A 23470-nucleotide genomic window follows, 5' to 3' on the forward strand; every position below is an offset into this window, starting at 1 on the left:
GTAACTAACTTCATAGTTCCCTTAATTGTGAGGAGTTTTATGTAATAAAAATGTAACAGTTGGGTCTGCCAGGTACATCTCTCTCCAAAAAAAAAAAAAAAAAATTCAGACCCATCCATATCTATAGATAAAATGGAAGAAAAACATGAAAGAGAAGATTTATGAGAAAAAGCAATTCAAATGACAAAAGATTAACGCATTAGGGCGGGGAAGAAAAAAAGGAAGACTTCGTTCAGTGCTGGGAAGTACACCTAGGACTGGGTCCATTAGCTGTATGTATACATCCGCAGTTGAGGGCAATATACAGTAATAGTGTATGATTAGTAAAATTTGGTGCAGTAATAGAAGTTTATAGAAAAACTGTACAATCTGAAGGCTTGAATCCCCATCCTTTTATTCCCAGTAACTTTTCTTCTCCCTCCAAAGCAAAACACTAAACATGGAAAGCTTGGCCCTCACCCCATCTTCTCAAGTTGAGAAAAGCTTTGGACCAACAACTTGCACAAAGACAACCCAACAACCTCAGAAAACTCACTGCCCTTCCCCCTTTGTGCTGCTGCAGCACACACCCACACAAAACCCACAAAGACACCAACCCCGCACACACACACACACACACACACACAACACCCCAAATGCAAAATAAGATGGTAAAACAAAAAGAAAAAAACAAACAAAGCACGGCATTGATGGATCCCTCATCGTCTCCACTGCCACCACCGCCCTCTGCCACATCCATGGGGATCCAGGCCATTAACTTTCTTTCAATAGATTCAATCTTCATTGCAACATCCCAGCCAACGAACAAAAGTCTTGTCATTTTTTTTTTTTAACTTTTTCATTCTTTCCATTCTGGCAGCACAGGTATATAACCAGCCGATGGACCTGTTCTTATAACATCCCCGCGCTGCTCCCTGGCGGTATGCTTTGTTCGGTCCAAGCATCAGCTTCATTCTATTGCATTCTCCAGCATCAGAAGTTCATTATTGTTCTTGGAAGCACCCAAATCAATGGACTGAAGATCAGTTGCCACTTGCACCACAACATCATCCGATTTCTGCTGGGGAAACAGATCAATGCCAATTTCAGTGCTGCTAAAAAGTTTAATACATAAAGGAGTACAAATACAATGCTCAGGAACTTCAAAGCATTTGACTTCGGATGAAACATGATCTACAATTCAATCTAATCTGAAAACCTTATTTCTTAACACTGCATGAAATGCTTAAACCACTGTCCTCATTTGATTTGCTGAAAAATATATTTCAAGCAAAAGTGTTTTATCACTTAACTAATATATTAATCAAGATTGTTGAAAGAACTAGCTGGTGGACCCCCTGGGGCCTAGGCAGAGGGGTCTAGGGGGCCTTAAGTGGCAAAAATAAAAGGATTAATGTTTCAATTTTAATATGTAGTAAAGGTAATAGGGGAAAACCAAGCAAACAAATATTATAAACCAACTATCAAGCAGCCAGTAAGTTTTAAAAAAAATGTGTAAGAAAAATAAAAATCATATAACCATCATTCAAACGGTTTAATGTCCCTCTCTCAAATGCCCTACTTTTTGACATACCAACCCCCACCCCCAAAAAACAAGAAAACAAAAACAAACAAACACACAAACAAGGGTTTTGGGGAATATTTGATACACCCCTTGTGTTTCAAATGGATTGAAATTACCATTTTAACCTCACTTTTTCAAACCCCACTTAAATTGAATGCCTCCTAGGCAACCAAAGTGTGGCCTAGGCGCTGTTTTAACCACTTATACTAATGCTATCATAAGGAAAAGCATTCCCTATTCATGAAGAATAGATAGACCTCTTTGATCACGATGTGGATTACATACGTGTGACCACATGTTTACCAATCATGATAATAAGTATTAGACATGTGTTAGGTCAACAGGTAGATGAAGTCTAATGAACCTCGTTCTGAGGCACTGTTTCGATAGGAAAATAATCAAAACAGTCCCGACCGAAACATTCTGAGGTATTCCAAAACCTTCCAAGACAATCCGAACCATTCAATTTCGTTCCGGTCTCAGTTGAAACTAGCATGTTCCATTGAAACATACCAACATGGCACGAATTTTGAACCATGGTAGAATATACCTCAAAACCACAAATTTGAATAAAACATTGTCTTTTTTTTTTTCATGTATGTAACGTCAACCCCTTGGATCGGGTACAGCTAAAAACATTTGACTTTTAAACAATTCAATGGATCCATTCAAAAGCCAAGGGAAAAAGTGAAACTCAATTCTCATTAGATGGTCAGGGCCATGTCATTTGGACCAACCCAGATTGGTGACCAAATTTGTTAGAATACAGAAAGCAAACAGTGAGAGCACTTTATTTTTCACAAGCACAGTTACAATCTCTTAGCATGTGTAGTTTGATCTCAAGCTTACTGGACAAATATATAATACCATTTCACATATCTTTCATGTGAAAATAACTCAAGAAGAAAAGTGGGGCAAACCTGTGGTAGACTCAAAAATGGTGTGGGTGGCCTGGTCCTCCTGTCTTGCATTGCCTTCTGGCGGCTTTCATAGAAAGCAAAGTCATCCAATATTGATGTTTTCAATGAGTAGCTCTTAAAAATACTCAACATTTCAATGCCTTGAGCAAATCTCACCTGAGATGATACATTGTCAACTGTTATAAATAAATAAATAAAAACGATAGTAGACTTCCGGATGTATTAATTGTAGTAGAAGTAGTCCAGAGTCATTACACACCTCCTGTGTATCTCTGCTGTTGGTTACAGGCTTGTTGTCATTGTTTTCAAGTACGACATGCCGAAAATGTGGATTTGGAACATCTTTTACGATGTGCCACTTGACCGGGAAAAATCCATTCCACTTGTCCTGTTGCCAAAAGTCCATGTTCTTGTTGAAATCCACTCGACCAATCATCTCAGCTACTCCACAGAACTGACCACTGGCATTAACCTAAAAAAAGAGAGAACAGGAAGAACACCAAATTACTCATTCAACTATGAGAGAAAGAAACCTTGTAAAGCCATAAGCTGCTACAACATCCAAACAAATTCCTATTTCTAATGCGTACCGAGAAGAAAAGGAACACTGGACACTTGCTGCCCTTCTGGCCCATTTTCTCCTGTGCATCTTGATATGCACTATCAAGCCGTTTATTTCCATTTGGAGTACTTGCCCAAACACTATACTTGATACTCTTATGAATGTCATCTTCACTGTACGATTTAATAACAAAGAACAATGCATGATCATATTTGGTTGTAAAATCAGGAATATTGTACTGATCCCTCCTGATTACAGTGGTTGAGAAGTCACTGTTGTCCATTCCCTCAGATGCTATAGATTCAACCGGATCAGCTACTGATGTAAAAGAACCTTTGGCACTGTTCGTTCTAGGGCCACGGTTCTGTTCGTTTAACAAGTCAAACTCATTAATTCCATTACCCTTGCTTCTAGTTTTAAGCTTTTCAGTGCCACCACATCCCCGTCCATTTGCTTTGAAATTAACAGGGTTGTTTGGATAGAGCAAGCCACCTTTCCCCTGGTTAGAGCATGGAACTTGGTAATAGGAAAGTAACTCTTGGAAAGAACAGCAGCTCCCTGAATATCAGAGTCAAGTTGTGAGACCAACATATCAGTAAATATATCATTAAAACGATCAAATCAGAGAATCATAAGGAAACCGTAAGGTGATGAAATATAAACTACAAATGTACCTTATTCACTGGCGATGAGACATCCAATGCTGGCAAAGATCCTTTCATTTCTAGGACAGTAGACTTGGATGGTGTTGATTTTGAAGGAGCAATGGTGTGACTTGCGAATGGAAAACTAAGTGGGGAACCTGGGACAATCGGAACTCCACCATAGCCAGTTCCATGCATCCCATCCTCCCCAACTAGGAGAGATGGGTCCCACAAGTACGATGGAATTAACTCTGATCCATAAGGGATCAGAGTTGGGAAATACCCAGAGGAAGCAATGGGTTGTGGAGATATGGGGCTCAGAAGATATGGTTGTTGCCCATCAATGCCAATTGTAGTGCCAGCTGAGTATGGGTCGTAAGGAATATAACCATGTTGAAAACTTGGCATATAATACATAAGAGACCCATTATCCCCTTGAATTACCTGGGAAAAAAAAGAAAGGGAAGAGTAAGTGGAATATTTATTTTTGTTTGCTACTCAACCACAAGTTACAAAAAATAAGTAAATATCACATCAGACCAAAACATCATGTCAGAGAAAAACTGCCTAGGCAAGGCAAGAAATCTTAAACTCCAACAAAGAAGATCACGTATCCACCAGCATCCATTATACACTTCCCATGAGGCTTAAACAATTCAACCAATATAAAATAAATTTGGGGTTAATCAAGCTAACGTGTGAGTTCAAACAAATCCTAGAAACAACAAGATGCCTCAAATAATATATCAATGTGCCAAAGTCACTACATACCAAGGTGCCGGCACAGGCTTCAAGCAGAAATATGGGTCTAAGTGTTGAAATAAATTAATCCCCAACTATCAAGCATAAAGGAATAAGACTATTGATATGTAATGTGCTAGTGAATAATATATCAATGTGCCAAAGTCACTACAAACCAAGGTGCCGGCACAGGCTTCAAGCATCAATATGGGTCTAAGTGTTGAAATAAATAAATCCCCAACTATCAAGCATAAAGGAATAAGACTATCGATATATAATGTGCTAGTGAATAGTTTTTATTATTTTTATCCAGTTTTTTAATATTTTTACACTTTCTGAAATCTTTTCCAATAAACACATGCGTACGCTTATCAGTAGAACCATATCAATCAGAGATCAAAAAGAAACATGAATCCAAAACAGATCCCATATCCACACCCATGTCAAGCCGATTCACAACACGTATCCAGCAGCAACTTGAAAGATTGAGTAGCACACCGATATACATAGCATAATTAGAGATCAAGTTTGGATCAAATACACACTCAACGTTGCTTAATACCATAATCACGGCCAAGTTCTTGTTCGCTTGTTTCTCTTCTCTGCAGTTGGAAATCCCCAACCTTTTCTAGCAAGTTGAAGATTCTATGGAAGTCAACGCCTTTGCTATGTTGGGGCTTGTGGAAAGAAAGGAATAGGCGCACATTTGATGGGAAGGAGAGTAACATGCAAGAGCTTATTTTCAACATCTTTGGATTGTTATTTTTGTGGTGTAAGCAATTTAAGGAATTTAGGAGTCTGTTTTTTGAAGATTTTATATTTAGATGGGATAATGTAATCAGGGAGAGATTCTTATTTGTATCCTTCTTTGAGGACTCCTTGTCCTCTTTCAATAAAATTTTACTTATCAAAAAAAAAAAATTTACTGATCTACAACAGTCGGCACAGAACACAACTTGATAAAAAATAATAATAACTTTAATTGATCTTGAGGAGATTGCTTAGTTCAAAGAAGAAATAAATAACCATTTAAAAGAAGGGGATATTGGTCTTTTATAGGATCATCACTTGTAAAGACCAACATCCCCTTCTCTATGAGTTGTCCTCTAGGAAGGGGTGCTTAATCTCTGATATCAGGATTCGGTCAGGGAGGGAGCTCTCAAGGAACCTCGGCTTTAGAAGAAATTTAATGATTGGGAGTGTTAAGCAGTTGCATCCCAAATAATCTCGATCTCTCTTATTCCAACGATTTCGAGGGAGGCAGATCAATTGGTTTGGTCCACAAATAGCAATGGAAAATTGTGTTAAATCTTATTATGAATCGCTTTTGCCTATCCTCTTATCTCCTATCCGGAAGAAGTCCATTTGGGGCCCAAAAACCCCTTCCAAGGTGTCTTTCTTTGCTTGGGTCACATCTCATAACAAAATCCCTTGGGGTATTCCCTCGGTTAACTTATGCTATTATTGCAAAATGAGCAAGAGACGGCTCCTTGTCTATTCATTCATTATCCTATTGCAAAAGATATTCGGAGTCATTTCTTGTGCTTCTTTCATGGTTCTTAGTGTTTCCTTAACTCCATCGTGTCTCTCTTTCAATGTTAGAAAATCAATTCCTTGACGCACAGAGAAAGGATTATACGGTCTACTACCCCTTTTGCAGTTGTTTAGGGAATCTGGAGAGAAAGGAACTCAAGATCTTTCGATGGGACGGAGAACTCTGTGCAGGATATCATTATTAGGGTCGTGGGGTTGATTTTCGTGGTTGGGGGGATTGCATCCTGAATCCTGAATTTAAAAGTTTTTTTTTTTAGGATTTCCATTTTAGGTAGGAATCGATTTGTAATTCTATAGGTTACTTTTGGTTTGTTCTGTTCGAAGGCAGGCCATTTTTCTTCTTTTCATTAATAAATTGCTTTTATCTATCAATAAAAATAACCACTTGAAAAAATATATATGGAGAATTTTTACATTATTTTAATGTGTTACAGGATAATCACTGATTAATCAACTTACAGGATACTGAAACCCGTCACTACTTTGAAAGTATCCAAGATTGTCCAATTCTCCAAGGGAACCATCATAACCTGTGTATATGCCACCATAAGATACAAGGAAAAACATTCACAACTATGCAAACAATACAGCGAACACCAGATCAAATCAAGTAATCTCAACAGACCTGGATAGTAGTAACTATAATAGCTATTTTCTGGATAATAAAACCCTTGTTCAGCCATCACAGACTCCTGGTCCACGTCAATTTCTTTGTAACTGCTTGTTGCATCTCCGGATGAGGATATACACGATGTCAAATCAGATAAGGTTCTTTCTGTTGTAGGAGCCTTGCATGACAAACCCAAGATCATATTTCACTCACTAGTAAAGATAAATAATGTACACAATATAATATATAAAAAAATTAAGGAGAGGGAGTTAAAAGGAAAGTGGCCATACAAGCTTGGCATCACTGAGTTCAGAAGAAGGATCAACTTTAAGATTCTTGATCATTTCTTCTATAGCTGGATAAAACAAGTCAAGGTTCCACTTCAAACATTGAAATTCACACCTAATCCCAAAAATTGGGGTCAGACTGAAATAATATTGTTCCCCATTCAATTCTGAATACAGCTAAACATTGAAATTCACAATTTCAAAAATAAAAACAAAAAAAAAAAATATGTGATCCTTTATACTTGATAGTGAATCAGAAATCTCACAAGCAGACTAGCAAAATCTACAAGCAATAATATGAACTATTCTAGCCTACCCTCAATGAAAAACTTAACTCCATAACAGAAATTGTAACCAATAAAGAGATTTCTCTAAATTAACTCCATAAGAGATTTCCCAAATTGTTAAATTGCCACAGTGCCCCCAGACTAGGCAGATCCTCCATAAGACTAATGGCATACGAAATCAACAACTTTGCTTCTAGAACCAATAATCACTCTCCTACAGAGAGGAGATAAATAATTTAAACGAAGTTTCAAATAAGAGGCATCCATCGAAACAAATAAAAAACTAAGACCCGCAAGAATCAAAAAATTGAATCATAGAGGGCAGAAGAAACCCTATAAACAAATAAATAAATCAAGTTTGTTATGGATTCTAGAGAAAAGCTATCTTAAATTTTCAAAGAATCAACAACTCTGCTTCTAGATTTAAAAATCAATCTCCAAGAAAAAGGAAATATAAAAAATTTAAGAAAAAAATGATAAAATCAATCGGAATCCAATGAAACAGAAAATTTCAAGACTAGCAAAAATCAACATATCCAGTAATATGGGCTGAAGGAGCCCTAAAATTACAAAGAGAGAAGGACTATCACGTAAACCAGGATTTACACATAGAATACATCAAATCCAACTAAAAGAACAAATAACGACTTCGCACCTCTAATTGCAAATAAAGGGAAAAATACAGATAAAAAAACAAAGGATACGCTTCTCCAACTGTGTTTTTGGGGCCATAAGATCACACCAGAAATCTCCACAAAAGAAACCTCCTTGATTTCCTCGCTCCAGCTCGAAATACAACCAACTAGATCTCTTAAACCCTCAAGAAAAAACAGATCTTTCAGATCGAAACAGCCTCCAAGCAATCAAAACCGCCTCGAACGAACAAATACAACCTTCAGACAACAACAAAAACCGCTTTTGATTTGCGGAATAGATAGTCCTCCGTGAAAAAAAATATGCGGAGAAACCGCTTACTGCCGGAATCAAAAACCGCTCTTAACAGACAAATACCACCTTAAGACAACTAAAAACCGTTTTTGATGCAGGAACAGGAAGGCGGCAGTGAAAATAGATCTACAGAAAAACCGCTTACCGCCTGAATCAAAAACCGCTCTTAACAGAAAAATACCACCTTCAGACCACAAAGAAAACCGCTTTTGATACAAGAATATAAAACCGCCAGTAAGAAAAGTTTGCAAAGAAAACCACTTACCGGCAAAATCAAAAACCACTCTTCAACGGATGATAAAATATCAGAAGGGACAACACAGCGACAGACGAAAGGAAGTGGACACACGTACTTCGTTGGAAAGCCAGGGAGTCAGCAAAAAAAGGAACGGTTGTGAGGCCTCCACGTCATTGCTGAGTTGGATGATTTTGGTTTCTTTCTTCACGAATATCTCTAGGGCACGCATTCGTGTCCGTCCGATGAATCCGAGGATTTCATGTCAGATCGTAAATATAAGAGGAAAAATTATATGTTGTTATGAAGTTGTGATCTTAACGTTCCCTACATCTAAACCGTTGGATCCATTATAACCTTCACCCTTGATCAAAAATTAGGGTCGTTGGTTTTTTTGTCAAATGATCTTGAGTAAGTTAAATTATTAAAAGGCCTTTATAATAATTTAAAGAATCTTGATAATATGACTCGCTAGGTGGCAAACTCAATCGACTTCTTGACGTGGACAAGTTTAGGAACAGTAGATTTGTGCGTCTTAATATACACAATTACCTCGAGATACATTTTTTATGAGAAAATGCAATCGTGTATTCTGAGACGTATAGATTTACAATTCTCGAACCTGTTCACATCAAGAGTCGATTGAGTATGTCTCTGGTGAGTCTTATTATCACAACTCTAATTTAAAAGATATTTTAGAGATTATTTATTTTTCTAAATCTAAATTTCTTCTTCTTTCTTTTCTCGAAAGTTTCATCTTGCTTGTTTCGTTTTTTTTTTTCATTATTATTTATAATAAAAATTTATGAAATCAGAAGGTATTTGATATTTTAATTAATTATAAAAAATATAATAACTTTTAAGGAATTACAACAATAAAAAAATTATTTTAACACATTGGACAACACCCATATTTATCAAAAAATAAAAAATAAATAAATGTACAATCCAGTATTTTATTAAGAAAAACATTTTTTTTACTAATTTAGTGAGATTTCAAATCTTACTAAAAGTCGTTGAGCTCAAATGGATGATCAAATTGCCAATCCAACACCGTGACTCTTAGATTTCATGGAAAAACTTGTATCTCTAAAAAGGCAAAAATAAATAATTTCTTTTGGGTTTAATTTAAGGCCTTGAAAATGGACGACTATTAAACTCCCATCAAACTCCCAAATTTAAAATTAAATTTTAACGGTGAAAAATAACTTAAAAAAAAAAATAGAGTTCATAAAATTTTATTCTCTACATCCATGTGGGGTCAGATCATGTTTTTTGACGTCATAAGGGGACACAACGACCCTTAGTAAGATTTGAAATCTTACTAGGTTAGTAGGGTTAGTCTTACTCTAATTTCTATCCTAATGAAGAGGTTATAGAGGTTGAGCTGTTCAGATATGCATGGGCATTTTTGGCATTTGAAAAAATATGAAAGCATGAAATTATTAATTTTATTTTTATTCAAGAAATTATTATATTTTTGGTAAATTATTAAAAAATCAATCATTTATTATAACTTTCCCTATTTTTTATTATCTCATTAATTATTTCAAGAAATTATTGTATTTTTGATAATCTTCTAAACACTAAAATCTTATTTCCTTATTAAGAAAACGATCGAGAGTTTGGATTTTGTATTTAACGTGAGATGATAATATCAATAATGGTATTTTAACACTAATTGATAGAGTTGGGTTCAACCTCACCATTGCAGCATGATGTGACTCCTTCCTTGTTTGGTTCTAAAACCAATGACACATCAACATAAAATTTATTTATGGTTTGAAACAATCATAGGTGTGCAAAAGTACAAGTAATATAAGCTTCCAAGATATTTAAAAATATTAAATTATTGACACAACATTCTTCATTGCCTTGTGTTTTCATAAGATAGGCTCGTCGAATAGTCATTTTGACAAGTAGTTAATTTCAAATAGATCTTTCATAAAAAAAAAAAAGATGATAACACTATATTTGCACCCTACTTTTTTTAGGTAAGTTCATTACCTTAAATATGGAAATTGCATCTGAGTCCCACGACTTTTATAAGTGCACCGACCGCATTTAAAAAAAAAAAAATTATAATCTTATTGTTCGTTGCTCATGTGTAGAAGATGAAATGAGCAACACATATTTCATTTATTTTTATTTTTTTCAATTGTTTCATCCCCACTAAGGCTTTTAAGATTAAGATTTTGGAATATTACATCAATGGAGGTAAGTTTTCTATCTATTTTTTTTATTCAATTCATGTATATATATATATATATATATTTTTTTGCCAATAGATTATTATCGACATAAACAAAAATCATTTTTTCCCTTGATTATGTCTATGTCCATAGGCGTATGTCAACGTTGTTCTTGCCATATCAATAGTCCAGTGTCAACATAGCTTTATCCATGTCGATAAGACCCTATCGACATGGCAATATTGAATATTTTTTGAACCATATTTAAAATGGATTTAACTACTCATATTATTATAATATTGCTTATTGTATCACGAAACCTTTACATAAACCTTCATAGATGTAAATAAAAAAACAAAAAATGAATGTATGATCAATATAGAGAGGCTAAAGAGTGAAAAATAAGAAGAATATGAGAGAAAATGAGAGAAGAACTTCAAAATAGTCGTTGGTGCACTTACGAAGTGGTTTAGTTACTAAAATGATTCAATATTCCCGAGAGATGGGGGGGTTATTTACCAAGTGGGTAAACTTAACTCAAGAAGTTGGTGCAAATATACCCCCACCCCAATATATATATTATACTATATGTAGACACCCCAATTTGCATGAACCCGTTAAGAGAATCTAAATTTGAGAACCAGTTCCTCAACGGGACCGCATTGCCACGTGGCATCAATTTTCATGTATACATACATCATGTCATATAGTTTGCGTAGTCAATCTTGTCCTTAATCTGAATCCATCACCCATACCATAACCAATGTCCAAAATAAAGCTTATCTTCTAATTCAAATTCAAATCCAATCTTTTAGCGCACTCTCAAAGTCCAAAGTTCATAATCCAAATTCATTTTAAGCCAACATCAAGCCTATTCTCTCACATCCCTCAAAAGATGACACATGTTGATCTCTCATAAGCCCTCAATACTCAATACATTATCTAATTGGATAATCAACTCTCCCTTGTGAATGTCCAAGAATACCATTCCCAAAAAGGGTGGTCAAACAAAAAAGGTTATTTAATCTTTGTAATAATCTATAAAGTTGAAAGAACTTCCAATCATACTCTCAAAAGGTGGGAATCTTCAAGTACATAAATGGAGTTCTCCCATTAGTCCATTTAAAAATTATACTTTCACTCTTGCTTTATGTGTTATTTACAAATGAATCAAGGTCTACTTTTCACCTACCACTTCACTTTTACACATGTCATTCTCCTACTCACCCTCTCAAAAGTATTTTTATTCTCCCATTGGTTCATTTTAAAAATATACTTTCAGCCTTGCTTTATGAGTTATTTACAAACGAACCAAGCTCTACTTTTTACCTAGCATTCCACCTATACACATGTCACTCTCCTATTCACCTTCCCAAAAGTACTTTTGTTATCTCTCCACTATTTACCAAAAAATCAAAGATCAAATAATATTTTTAAATTTCTTCACAAATGTTATCTTTACCCTCATACAAATGAAAAATCAAAAAAGAAATAACTTAAATCTTATGTCCATTCTCTTTATTTTTAGGGTTAGACCACTTTATCCCAAAAAGTTATTCAAAAACTCTATAAATACCCTAATTTTCTATAAATAATTCATGCTCTCAAGCCTCCATCTCTCAACCTAAAACTCTACCAAAATCTCGACTCACTTCTTATCTCTCAACCTTCAACTCTCTCAACCCTCAACTACATCATTCAACTCTCAAGTTCAAGTTCAAGTTCATTCAAGACTTCCAAAGGGACAAGGTGGGTATAATAGTTGTTTATTTATTTTTTAACTTGCATATTCTTCTTCTATCCCTCTTTTTTTCTTTTTAGAAGTCTTTAGGATGTAATAGAGAATCCTCACTCATCCCGAGTAGATTGAACCTCAACCTTGGGCATGGAATGCTTGAAACGGTCTGGTTGAAAGAATGGAGGTTGAAGCCATTCTTTACCCATTTTTATCTCATGCATCATAATATACATCATTCACACACACCACACATGATTGGCAATGATAAAGAATTGTGTAGTTTTCTTGATGGGGCTAAAACACTAATTTTCTAGCTAAGTATGCATGCATTAAGGTTGTGGATCTAAGGAGACTCCATCCATGAAATTTCTCTAAAATCCTAAACCAACCTTTCAACACATGCACAAGTGTGTTGACTCCATAGAATATCTTCTCCCATAGGATATTTCTTATGTCAACACTAACATCAAATCCTCTTTCAAAGAGGTACATATTTGCCATATGCACACACGACACTTCGTGTATCTCATGCATTTTCCTTATTATGTTAATTTGAAAGCGCCCTCGATTCGCGGGGTGCACGGATCAACTTTTGACCCTTGAGGTTTGGGAGTTGCCACCTAGTTATTACGGTTTAGGAATCGAATATAAACTCAAAACGGATAAAAACGACTAATCTACTAAAAAATACTGAGTCAGAGATCAAGTTATGGGGTTGGAAAGTGTTAGGCACCAACCCCGTCCGACAAATCTGGTCTCTATTAATTCCAAATAAACTACATTGTTAAAAAACTTAAGTAATAAAAAATTAAGAAATTTATACATTTCCGAAGATAATGTTCTCGTTCCCTCAGATCTGACAGAGTAACTCCTTGTACAGTACTCCTCGCTTCGTTCTGTCTCCAGACCTAATTTTGATCTCCGAGGCGAGGTATCTCTTTCTTAGATCTGGATTCTTTGGATTTGTTTATGAATTTTTAGGTATTTTTTAAAGGCTTCTAGGCATTTTTTGAATTAAAATCGAAGTATAGGTGTTAAGTAAGGAGTTGGGGCTTCAAAATTATGATTTATAGGAGTCTAGGGAAACTTTTTGACCTATTTCTCTTAGGATTTTTTATTTGATACGAAAATAAGGGTGTGGGGGCTCCTATTTATAATTTTTTTAAGTCTCTTTTAAATAGAATTAAGGTTTAATTATAATTCATTTAGAGAGAATGACTGTTTAATTATAATTCTCTTAAAAAGAGTTATTATTTAATTAGAATTATATTAAATAGAGTTATTATTTAGAATTCTATTATGTTATTATTTAATTATGATTGTTTAGAATTATTATTTAATTAGAACTCTATTAGGATTTTGACTTTTAGTCTCATTTGATTGACTTTAAGATTTTGACTTTATTCTTACTTAGTTGACTTTTAATATCTTGATTTTAGTCTTACTTGAGTGACTTTAAGATCTTGACTTTAGTCTTACTAGAGTGACTTTAAGATCTTGACTTTATTTTTACTTGATTGACTTTAAGATTGACTTTAATCTTACTTGATTGACTTTAATTTTTTGGAGAATCTCCTTTATTATATCTTTAATTCTTTGGGCCCCCAGATGGAGGGGTCATTGAATAAATATTTTGGCAACCATCAACAATTTTGCCTGAGAGCCTGATTGATCGATTTTTTTTTATTCAAAATTTTAAATTGATTTTATTAATGTTTCACTTTACATTATTTAATATTTTATTTATTAATTTTAAAAAAATTTAATTGAAAATTTATCGTTTGCCTCTAAAGAGAACTTTTACATTTCAAGTCGATTTTTGATGTTCCAAGATGTTTTAGAATCGATTTTTCGTAAGAAATTCAATGGAAATATTGGTTTGTATCATTTATGAAGTTTTTTGTGTGTAATGGTCGTGAACTTTTGAAGGACATTTTCATAATTTTGCCAAATTTATAAAAATTGGCAAAATGATTTATTTGATTTTGATTTCCAATTCTCTAACCGAATCCTCTTACCTAGATTTTAGGTAAACCATACATTTTCCAAGAATGAGAGTTACTACAATGCTAAAAAAATGATATTTCGAAAAAATCGATTCGGGTGCCCATTCACACCCATTTCCAAAAAATAATGATGACGACTCCAAACCACATAGCATTGAGATTCAAATATGAACATTCTCATGTCCACACTATACATGTGAAAATGGATACGGTATAACATACATGAATAACTTAAGCATTAAAAGAAGATGATTACACATCCAATGTATGAACCAAATTTATAGCTTTTACAAACATATAGAAGTGAATAGTCATATTTAACAATGCATGCCTGTTAAATTGTATGTAGGAAGAACTTAAGTATTTCATGTTAGAAATTTTTTAGTGATGACTATAAAATTTTATTTAAAGTTATATCTTCAATTTTATTAAAAGTTATTTTTTCTATTAATTAACTCCAAAAGAAATGATTGTCTTGGGAAGTCATCATAAGTATCAATGTTTGTTTCCTGCAAAAAATTTAGATAATCAATAAGTGGCATCGTGTAAATATTAATGCGATTGCAAAATTGTCTTTTTGGACCTAAATCATCAATGTTAACATTATAAATTTTCTCTTTATATGTAGTCATAGTGAAAGGTTAAAGGTGACTATTATAATGGATCGACAATTACTTACTACGTAGATTTATTATATATGTTGAAATGGTTAATTGAAGTTTATTTTTTTATTATGTCCTGAACTCTAACTATAATATGCAAAGTTTGTTGAATAATAGTTGACCATCATTTGTCATTTTATGATCATGTCATGTCAAGTATTTTGTTGTTATTTGTGCAGACTTAAACATCTTTTTGAAAGTAAGGATATGAGAAAAATATCACAAAATTTTTTCAGTCACATTATGATTAACATTCCATTTTAATATTTTACAGGCAAGGGGATTTAATTGCATAATTATATCATTTTCCATAAAGTATACAATTATTGAAATAAACACATTTTTCTCACATTTCATCATCAATGCTTTCAAAGTATTATAGTTTGATACATTAATAAGAGTATTTCTTTATCATCTAAAAATATGTCTGAACAATTTAACCAATGTCAATAAATTAGTAAACTTTGACTAACTTGGAAATAAAAGGCTTTCGACATCTTTTTACAATTCTTGAAACTTTTCAAGATCACTCGTAAATAATCACATGTGTCCTGAACCATTTCAATTATTTTGTCAATATCATCTGAACGATCATTTCAAATTGTTGATTGATGGAATCTTGTAATTAATACTTAACGTTGCCTCAATCTGAACTTCGTTCCATACCAGATTCATGTACGATATGTTTGATTGATACGATTCAAATATAGATAACCTTTTATTTCTTATATAACATGTTTTTTTAGATTCTCACGTTGTCTTCATGGACATCATATGGAATCAAGTTTAGTTGCATTGATTGTTAGAAAGTTCAATTTTTTTCAACTCATACATCATGTACAAAAGGTATTTTTTTATTCCTAGATATCCAAGATTTATCTATTTAGAATAAAATATTATAAAACTTCCTGGACATCGAAAAGTCATTAGAAGTAAAAATGTCATGTTAATAAAAATGATACGTATAAGAGAAGTTCATACAAATTTCAGGGATGATGGGCATGTTGAGTTTGTGACGCACCATCTAGGGATGTTTAGGTTGGTGGATGAAGATAGACAAGAGAAATTGAAGACCCTCTTACTCAAGTTCCTCCAATTGAACTTAAAAGATCTATTAGAACTACATAAGGAAAGATTTCAGCTTGATATATTTTTTCTATACATTATTTACTACTGACTGACAATGGTGAACCATAATATTATGATGAAATTATGCAGGTTGAGAAAAAATGTCAAATAGGAATAGGCAATAGATGATGAGATAGACCCATGATCCACAAACCAAACTTGGGATTTAGTTTAGCTACCCAATGATAAGAAGGCTTTGCATAATAAGTGGGTTTACAAGCTAAAAAATAACATGATGAAACTAATAAATACAATATCAGATTAGTTGTGAAGGGATTTCAACGAAATGTAAATATCGATTATACATAAATTTTCTTTCCTGTTGTGAAGTTGTGTATTATCAGATTTGTTTTGAGTATTATTGCAGCAGAAGACTTATATCTAAAATAGCTAGATGTGAAGTGGTAATTGAATAAACATATTTACATGAAGCACCTAAGGGGATAATAGGTACTAGGAAAGGAAGAGTTGATATGTAAACTAAATAATAGTTTGTATGGGTTAAAACATGCACCTAGACAATGATACATCAAGTTTGATAATTTTAGGTCTGGTAGTGGGTATACAAAATGTGTAATGCTGATTACTGTTATTATTTCAATAAGTTTGATGACTCTTACATCATCATTCTCTTATATGTAGATGATATACTTGTTGCAAGATCAAGCATAACTTTTCAATTTTTTGAAGAATTTTCTATAAAGGATTTGGGAGCATCAAAACAAATCCTTGGTATGCAAATCAACAAAGATAGGAAAAACAAAAGATTATGGTTATTTCGGACACAATGCATAGAAAGAATACTGAAGAAGTTCAACATGGATCATGCTAAACTAATGAAGAGCACTCTTTCTGCAAATCATTTTGTGCTTTTAAAAAGGCAAAAACGACTTCAAATGAAGAGTAATAATATATGTCAAGAATACTACATGCTTCAACAATTAGTAGTCTTATGTATGCAATGGTCTGTACCAAATTAAACATTATACAAACATAAGAATTGTGAGTAGATTTATCAATAATATAGGCAATGAACATTGAAAGGTTGTGCCGTGGATTATGAGGTATTTGAGGGGTACCACAGGTCTATCTTAATGTTATGGTAAAGCAAAGATCAGTTTGTAGGGGTATGTTAATCCTGACATAGTAAGAGACCTAGATGATAAAAATAACACTATAAGTTATGTTTTTACATTGAGTAGTGTAGCGGTGAGTTAGGTTTCAAGATTACAAAAGATAATTACTCTTTCGACTACAGAAACAGATTATGTTACAGTTATAGAAGTGTGTAAGGAAATGATATGACATCAATCTCTTTTGAAGGAGTTGGGTAAGGTGCCAGATGATTGCAAGTTGCACGATGATAGTCAGAGCGCAATTCACCTACCGAAGAACTCGACATTTCATTCAAGGACGAAGCATATTGACATCAGGTATCACTTTATACGTTCAATTCTAGAAGAGGGGGTGTTTATTTTAGAAAAAATTCACACTATTTTCAATTTTGGAAGATGGGGTGTTTATTTTAGAAAAGATTTACACAAGTAGGAATCTTGCAGATATGATGACAAAGGTAGTTACTATTGAGAAGTTGAAAACTTGTTCAACTTCTATTAATCTTCAAGCTTAAAGATAATGATGATTCACATCGAATTTGTTATGGATGTGTTATTTATCATAATCTATTTCAATCAAAATACTCATTAGCCAAATAAGTCATTAAAATTAACACCAAGAATAAAAAGAAATTCAAATTCATGTAAACGTTGAGTTTTCTTTTCTTCACATTAAAAAAAAAAAACTAGAATGAGACTATGAACATGATCAACTAGGGGATAATATGTTGATGGGTGATGTTAATTGATGTCTTAATGACGACAACCGAAGAAGATAATTAATGATTGAAGAATGATATGCAAGTCATCAAATGTAGATAAAGATGATGAAATTTGTTTTAGATTAAATTTCAAGGTGAAATGATTTCATTATTATGGGTATTTATTGAGGTTATTTTCATTATTTTACACCCCTTATTGTATATTGTTTAGCACTATTTGTAATCATTGTTCTAAGAAGAACTCAATCGACGTTTTATGAAATCATGAATTCAAACTTTTTTTTTTGAATATTAAAAGTTACCATGTTTTTGTATCAACCATGCATTAACAATGTTAGAAGTGCGTTTTTACCTGAAATGTGCCAGAAGTGCATTTTAATTATGCGATCAAATGTATAATGTACACATATTTTGCATAAGTTACTTATTCCCTTTGAGACTTGGATTGAGAGAAATGGAGAGAAGAGAAGAAAAAATAAATGAGTTTCTCTTATGTTGTGTTTGGATTGAGGGAAGGGGAGGGAAGGGAAGAGAAAATTTGTAATTTTCTCTTATTTTCTCCTGTTTGGATTGTTAAGTGAAGAGGGAAGAGAAGAAAAATGGAGGGAAGGGAAGGGAAAAATGGTAAAATTTTGTTCCCCCCAAGATCGGAGTGACGATGAGGGAATGGAAGGGAACAAAATTTTGATTCCAAATTTGTCCTCAACATTTTCAAAATTTCCAAAAAAACATGATATTGACAGGCCAACTATTACTAGTTACACCCCAAGTTATAAAACACAATGAAACCCTAGAGAAGGGACGAAGAAGACGAAGAAGAAACCCTAGAGAAGACGAAAAAGAAACCCTAGAGAAGGGACGAAGGCGACGACCTCTTGTATCTAGCATTCATTGCTCAGTAATGGGATTCTATGTACCTTGATAACATTGGTTTTACATGAAATTCTTATAGTGTTTGGTGTAGTCTTTTATTCTATAGGATGGCGTGGTGTGGGCGCGGACGCGGTCGTGGAGGCTTTGGTGGTGTCATGGTGAAACCAGAGCCTTTTATCCCTTTTCCAGTGAGTCAAATTTTATTTCTATTTTAGTTGTTTCTTATTGGAAACTGCAAAAAAAAAAAAAATATCTGGACATTTTGTCAATTTGAAACTTTCAATATGTCAATATGCTACATTTGTAAATGATCATATATCATTTGAAGATATTTCAGAAAAGATTCTTCTATGTCAGAATCTGCTGGACTCAATTCTTAGATTTGTGATCAAATTGGAGGAAGATTCAAAATTAGTGAACCAAAATTAAACAAGAAACAAATCCCATTTGGAAGAAATTGGATAGAGGATATTTTGTGCTCGACTTCAATGAGTGTTCTCTCTAGATTTCAGGTATGATTGGAATAAATGGAACCCGAAGCGATGTAAAAAGGGAGATACTATAATAAATCAAAGATTAAATTGAATTGTCCTTTTGACTTAGGTAGAAAGTTTGAAAATCTATCTTCCCTCATTTGAAGTCCTTTATTGGTTGAAAGCAATACCTTATTCTCAGATGATTGAATTGTACTTTTAGCTTCCCTCATTTGAAGCCCTTTAGTAGTTGAAAGCAATACCTTATTCTCAGATGTTATTTCTCATTTATATAAGTGCTATTGCTATCATGCTTCAATGAAATTGAAGCCATCGACCTCATAAAATGAATTCAGTTCTTGACGTCCGTCAAATTTTCTATCGACTTCTTCAAATGTTGGGTAATCCTCTTAATGTTATTGCATGGGTGTCAAAGAGGGAGAGAGCGAGGATGACCTAAGGCGTTTTGCAAACTTTGCATACACCCTTCATCACATATTGGATCTTTGCCATGATCAAGTTTCCCATTATTTTGGGAGAACCAAGTCAATTCACTTAATAAGTATTAATTATGACTAGGTACAACCCATGTAGGGGAATACCCCGACCTTAGTATCTTTCTTTTTCTCTTCCATGTAGTAAATCATTAGTTTGAAAACTAATAGATGCAGGCAGTGTATCCTTCCTTACCCTTATTACCTTATGGATGTCATTAAAAAGTGAGAAATCTGACACTCTTAAATGATCCCATTTTTTTTTTCAATGGGATTATGGGAGTTTTTTTTTCTTTCTTCCAAAACTAATGTGTTTGAAGTATTTGTTACAAATTACAATTGTGTTTTTGAAATGTTATCTTCCAATGACATTTCCATACAATATATTGTTTTAAACCAATTTAGATATATCAGATCCTTTGTACAATTTCAAACATATCATAAGGTGTTGTGTGAAAGAGAATACTTGCCCTTTCCATGGCCAAAATGGTACACATTTTGTTATTTGAAGTTATCTTTTTTAGTATTTGCTAGTATATATATTTTTTCCCTATAAATTTGTGTATTTACAGGAAAACGTGGAATTACCTGATGTTAGTGGTGTAACAGAGGAGATGACCTTAGTCAAATGGAATTTGAAAATGCAGTCCTACTAGATATCCTCTCTGTATTATCTAGAAGATCCAACCGAAACGAATAAGATACTTAGTTCTATTTATTCACGGATAAAAAAAATTTACCACCTTAAATGAAAAGTATGCCGTGACACTAATTTTTTGTTTAGAAACTCATTTTCTAGGAAGAAATTAATAATTTCCACATTTCAGAAATAAAATTTGATCTTATTTGTCATTGTGGTTGGATTTCCCCACTAAAAATCTTTTAAGTACTCTATCATTGGTGGCCTTATTATCATAGTTTTCTTATTCTTAACTTCCTTGTGATTGGTATAAAGAAAAACTATAGAGAAAATAAGAAAAGAATTATGATATATCCTCCTTGTATTTGGTCCTTATTGGACCCTTGTAAATTAAAAAAGTCTTAAATCTATGAACCTGAAAACAACACTTATGTAGGAATAGAAAATGGGGAACTTTGATCAATGGTATCACTACTGCTAAGGCTTGCTGCCAAATTTGACCCTTTTTCAAAGTTGTAGGTAGAGCCACCATATTCGCAAATACAATGCTCTCTTTGGCAAAGGGGTTTGAGATGTCTCTTTCAATTGGCAAGGTGCTTCTTTGCATAAGTGGTGCTTTGTGGGTGCCTTAGTGATGGTCTCCAAACACCTTTCATCCTTGGGTCTCTTCTCACTTCATTGGTTGTATACCCTGCATATTAGTTACTATTGTACTTATTTGTCCTTTTATATAAAAAAGTCTAGCTTTTTTTGTAACATATCAAATTCAATAAACTATTTTACTTAACATGGTATCAGCCCTAAGTTCTAGAGTCAATTCTTTGATAGGTGACAATGATGTTGTCCCCTTAAACCTCTTTTCTCTATTTGTTCAATCTTTTCTTCTAGCATTTGTTTTGCAATATTGTTTATTATGGCCTATTGATGTTGGTCATCTTAAGAATGATGACTGGAGTTCTATCCAGGTTGTTTGAAGGAAAATAAATAAATAAATGAGGTTGTTGTAGGTGAGGGTTGGTGTTCACCAAGTGATCCAGTCTCGGTGTAACACATATGCTATGCATTTATTGTTGCTAATGCAATCTCGATATCTGCCGGGGTGTCTGATTGTCTTTGGCTTCTACAATTTGACAATGATTACGTGTATTTGTTGTGCACTATTCTTGATGCTTTTACGGGTACCATATATGATGTTGTGTTGGTATAATATATTTGCTGCTTGGTCTTAGTGCAAGCATGTGATGGACCGTTGATTTCCTGTAATTTTAATTTCATCAAAAGTGTAATTAGTTGCAGGGAGGACAAAAAAGGGAGAAGCAACAGCCATTACATGTCCACAACACCAATTGGGTCCAAAGAAGGAAACATACAAACAAGCCTAATAAACTTCAACCTATGGTTGGCCACCTTGTCTACAACCTTTAAAACAAAACTTAAAATTTCTGTAACCTTAGAACTATACACGTTCTTTGGTCAAGCTAAGTTATCTATAATAGTGTTTTTAAATACTATAAGTGTCGAAGCCTCTACGCACCTCGCTTAAGTCATACATGTATGCATCTTTTAAATAAATGAGATATAAATATGAAAGGGTTGGGATCAGGTAACAGGCAACTCATGGAAAATTTAAAAAATCTCGACAAGGAATTTACTTATTCTTGGGATATGTGTTTTATCCTGACGGTTGTCTTGACAAATTATTAACTTCATCAAAGCGAAGTTCTTTATGTAACTGACATGCATAGACTACTCAAAAACAACACCCCAACCTTTTACATGATAAGCTAGAAAAGCCTTGTTTCTGGCTCATAATTGTTAACAGTGTCTGTATTGCACTTATATTGCCACCTCAAATGGTGGAAAACCCTTCACACCACCCACATAGGAGCTATTGTTGTTGTGGATACGAAAACAAGTACATTAAGATGTGGAAGCCATTTAACTACTCTACAAAAAGAGAAACCCAAGATTGAGTTCTGCTTGGCGCAATTGATCAAACTTATTTGGCATCAGTGTTGCAATCCCAATTCTTATGCAATTGACTCCATATAAGCACTTCAATTGAATTGGGGTTCATCAGAAAATAAGTTTTGCTCACAGTGCTCACAAGGTTCGGGATAGATCAATCACATGAGCCCACATGTATTGAGGGCATCCCCAAATTATAAAGCTACCCTCGTTTAGGCTTTACGTGTCACACAGTTGAGAGCCTTGTGACACTGTGAGCAAAATATTTCTCGGGTTCATAAACATCATTAAGAGGCTGTCCATTTCATGTGTATTTGCAACAACCAATAGTGTTGCTCCATTCCTCATCATCTTTTTTCATAAAATAATTAACGCAACAAACATCACAAATTACAATATTGTTATTCAATATAAATACATGATATTGGTTAAAAAACTATCTACGAAAATGGGTATATAAAAAAAATCATCACTGGTTATGTAATTTTCACATAGTTCATAACCATTTCTGTGAGCAAAATTCAACCATCCAAAAATTATGCAATATGATCAACTTGACTTTTGATAATTTATGTCTGTGTTTATTCTGAAGTAGAAGAAACACATAAAATTAGTATTAAACATGCAATAATTAGGCTAAATTGATTGGAACCATCACCAATGATTGTGTCAATAGATGAACTTTATTATTAGTACATCTTGGATGAAGGCAAGAAAAATTCATAATACTCTGTTAAGGCTGTAGAACTCCCACACCTGGATTGTATCTTTTACCTTGTTAAGCATTTCATATAGTAAGGGAAAAAGGAGAAAACCTTATGCATTAATAATGGCTGTTTGAGCAGAGTTCGAGGTTTATTTTCGTAAAGAAAACTAGCCCATCATCAAATTTTCAAACTAGGGACCTTAATTGAATCCATCTCTAATATAAGGGATTTTTACGTGTTCCCTTAGGACACTTGTTAACAAAATCCTTATATTAGAGAGATTTTATTGCCACACCAACTTTTGCTTAAGATGTTCTTAGTAAAAGTGGGTGTGGCAATAGAAACTCTCATTTATAGGCATTCAAATGAAAGGTACCCTTCAAATTGATCTTGAATGTTT

General features: G+C 33.6%; 2 protein-coding genes across 3 annotated transcripts; both read right to left on the minus strand.

Moving 5' to 3' along the window:
- Positions 1 to 136: 136 nt before the first annotated feature.
- Positions 137 to 3469, minus strand: LOC147411043 (YTH domain-containing protein ECT2-like). The gene is made up of 4 exons (XM_086443770.1): positions 3075 to 3469; positions 2744 to 2956; positions 2485 to 2640; positions 137 to 1057 (listed from the first exon to the last, which is right to left on the minus strand). Exons 1-4 carry the CDS (start codon positions 3327 to 3329, stop codon positions 950 to 952), a joined length of 732 nt encoding a protein of 243 aa, XP_086299896.1. The 5' UTR covers positions 3330 to 3469; the 3' UTR covers positions 137 to 949.
- Positions 3419 to 8522, minus strand: LOC147411044 (uncharacterized). Of its 2 annotated transcripts, XM_086443758.1 has the most exons (7): positions 8383 to 8522; positions 7874 to 8062; positions 6886 to 6950; positions 6611 to 6773; positions 6445 to 6515; positions 3721 to 4134; positions 3419 to 3604 (listed from the first exon to the last, which is right to left on the minus strand). In XM_086443758.1, the coding sequence occupies exons 2-7, from the start codon at positions 7899 to 7901 to the stop codon at positions 3419 to 3421; spliced, it is 927 nt and encodes a 308-aa protein (XP_086299884.1). In that variant the 5' UTR covers positions 7902 to 8062; positions 8383 to 8522. The 2 variants fall into 2 exon arrangements, with proteins under 2 accessions (XP_086299884.1, XP_086299874.1); XM_086443748.1 differs by having other exon boundaries at positions 7874 to 8442.
- Between the last annotated feature and the right edge of the window lie 14948 nt (positions 8523 to 23470).

The sequence above is a fragment of the Akebia trifoliata genome, chromosome 1 (assembly GCF_017979445.1).
Source record: "Akebia trifoliata isolate Shusen 1 chromosome 1, ASM1797944v1, whole genome shotgun sequence".
In the NCBI taxonomy this organism is placed as follows: domain Eukaryota; kingdom Viridiplantae; phylum Streptophyta; class Magnoliopsida; order Ranunculales; family Lardizabalaceae; genus Akebia; species Akebia trifoliata.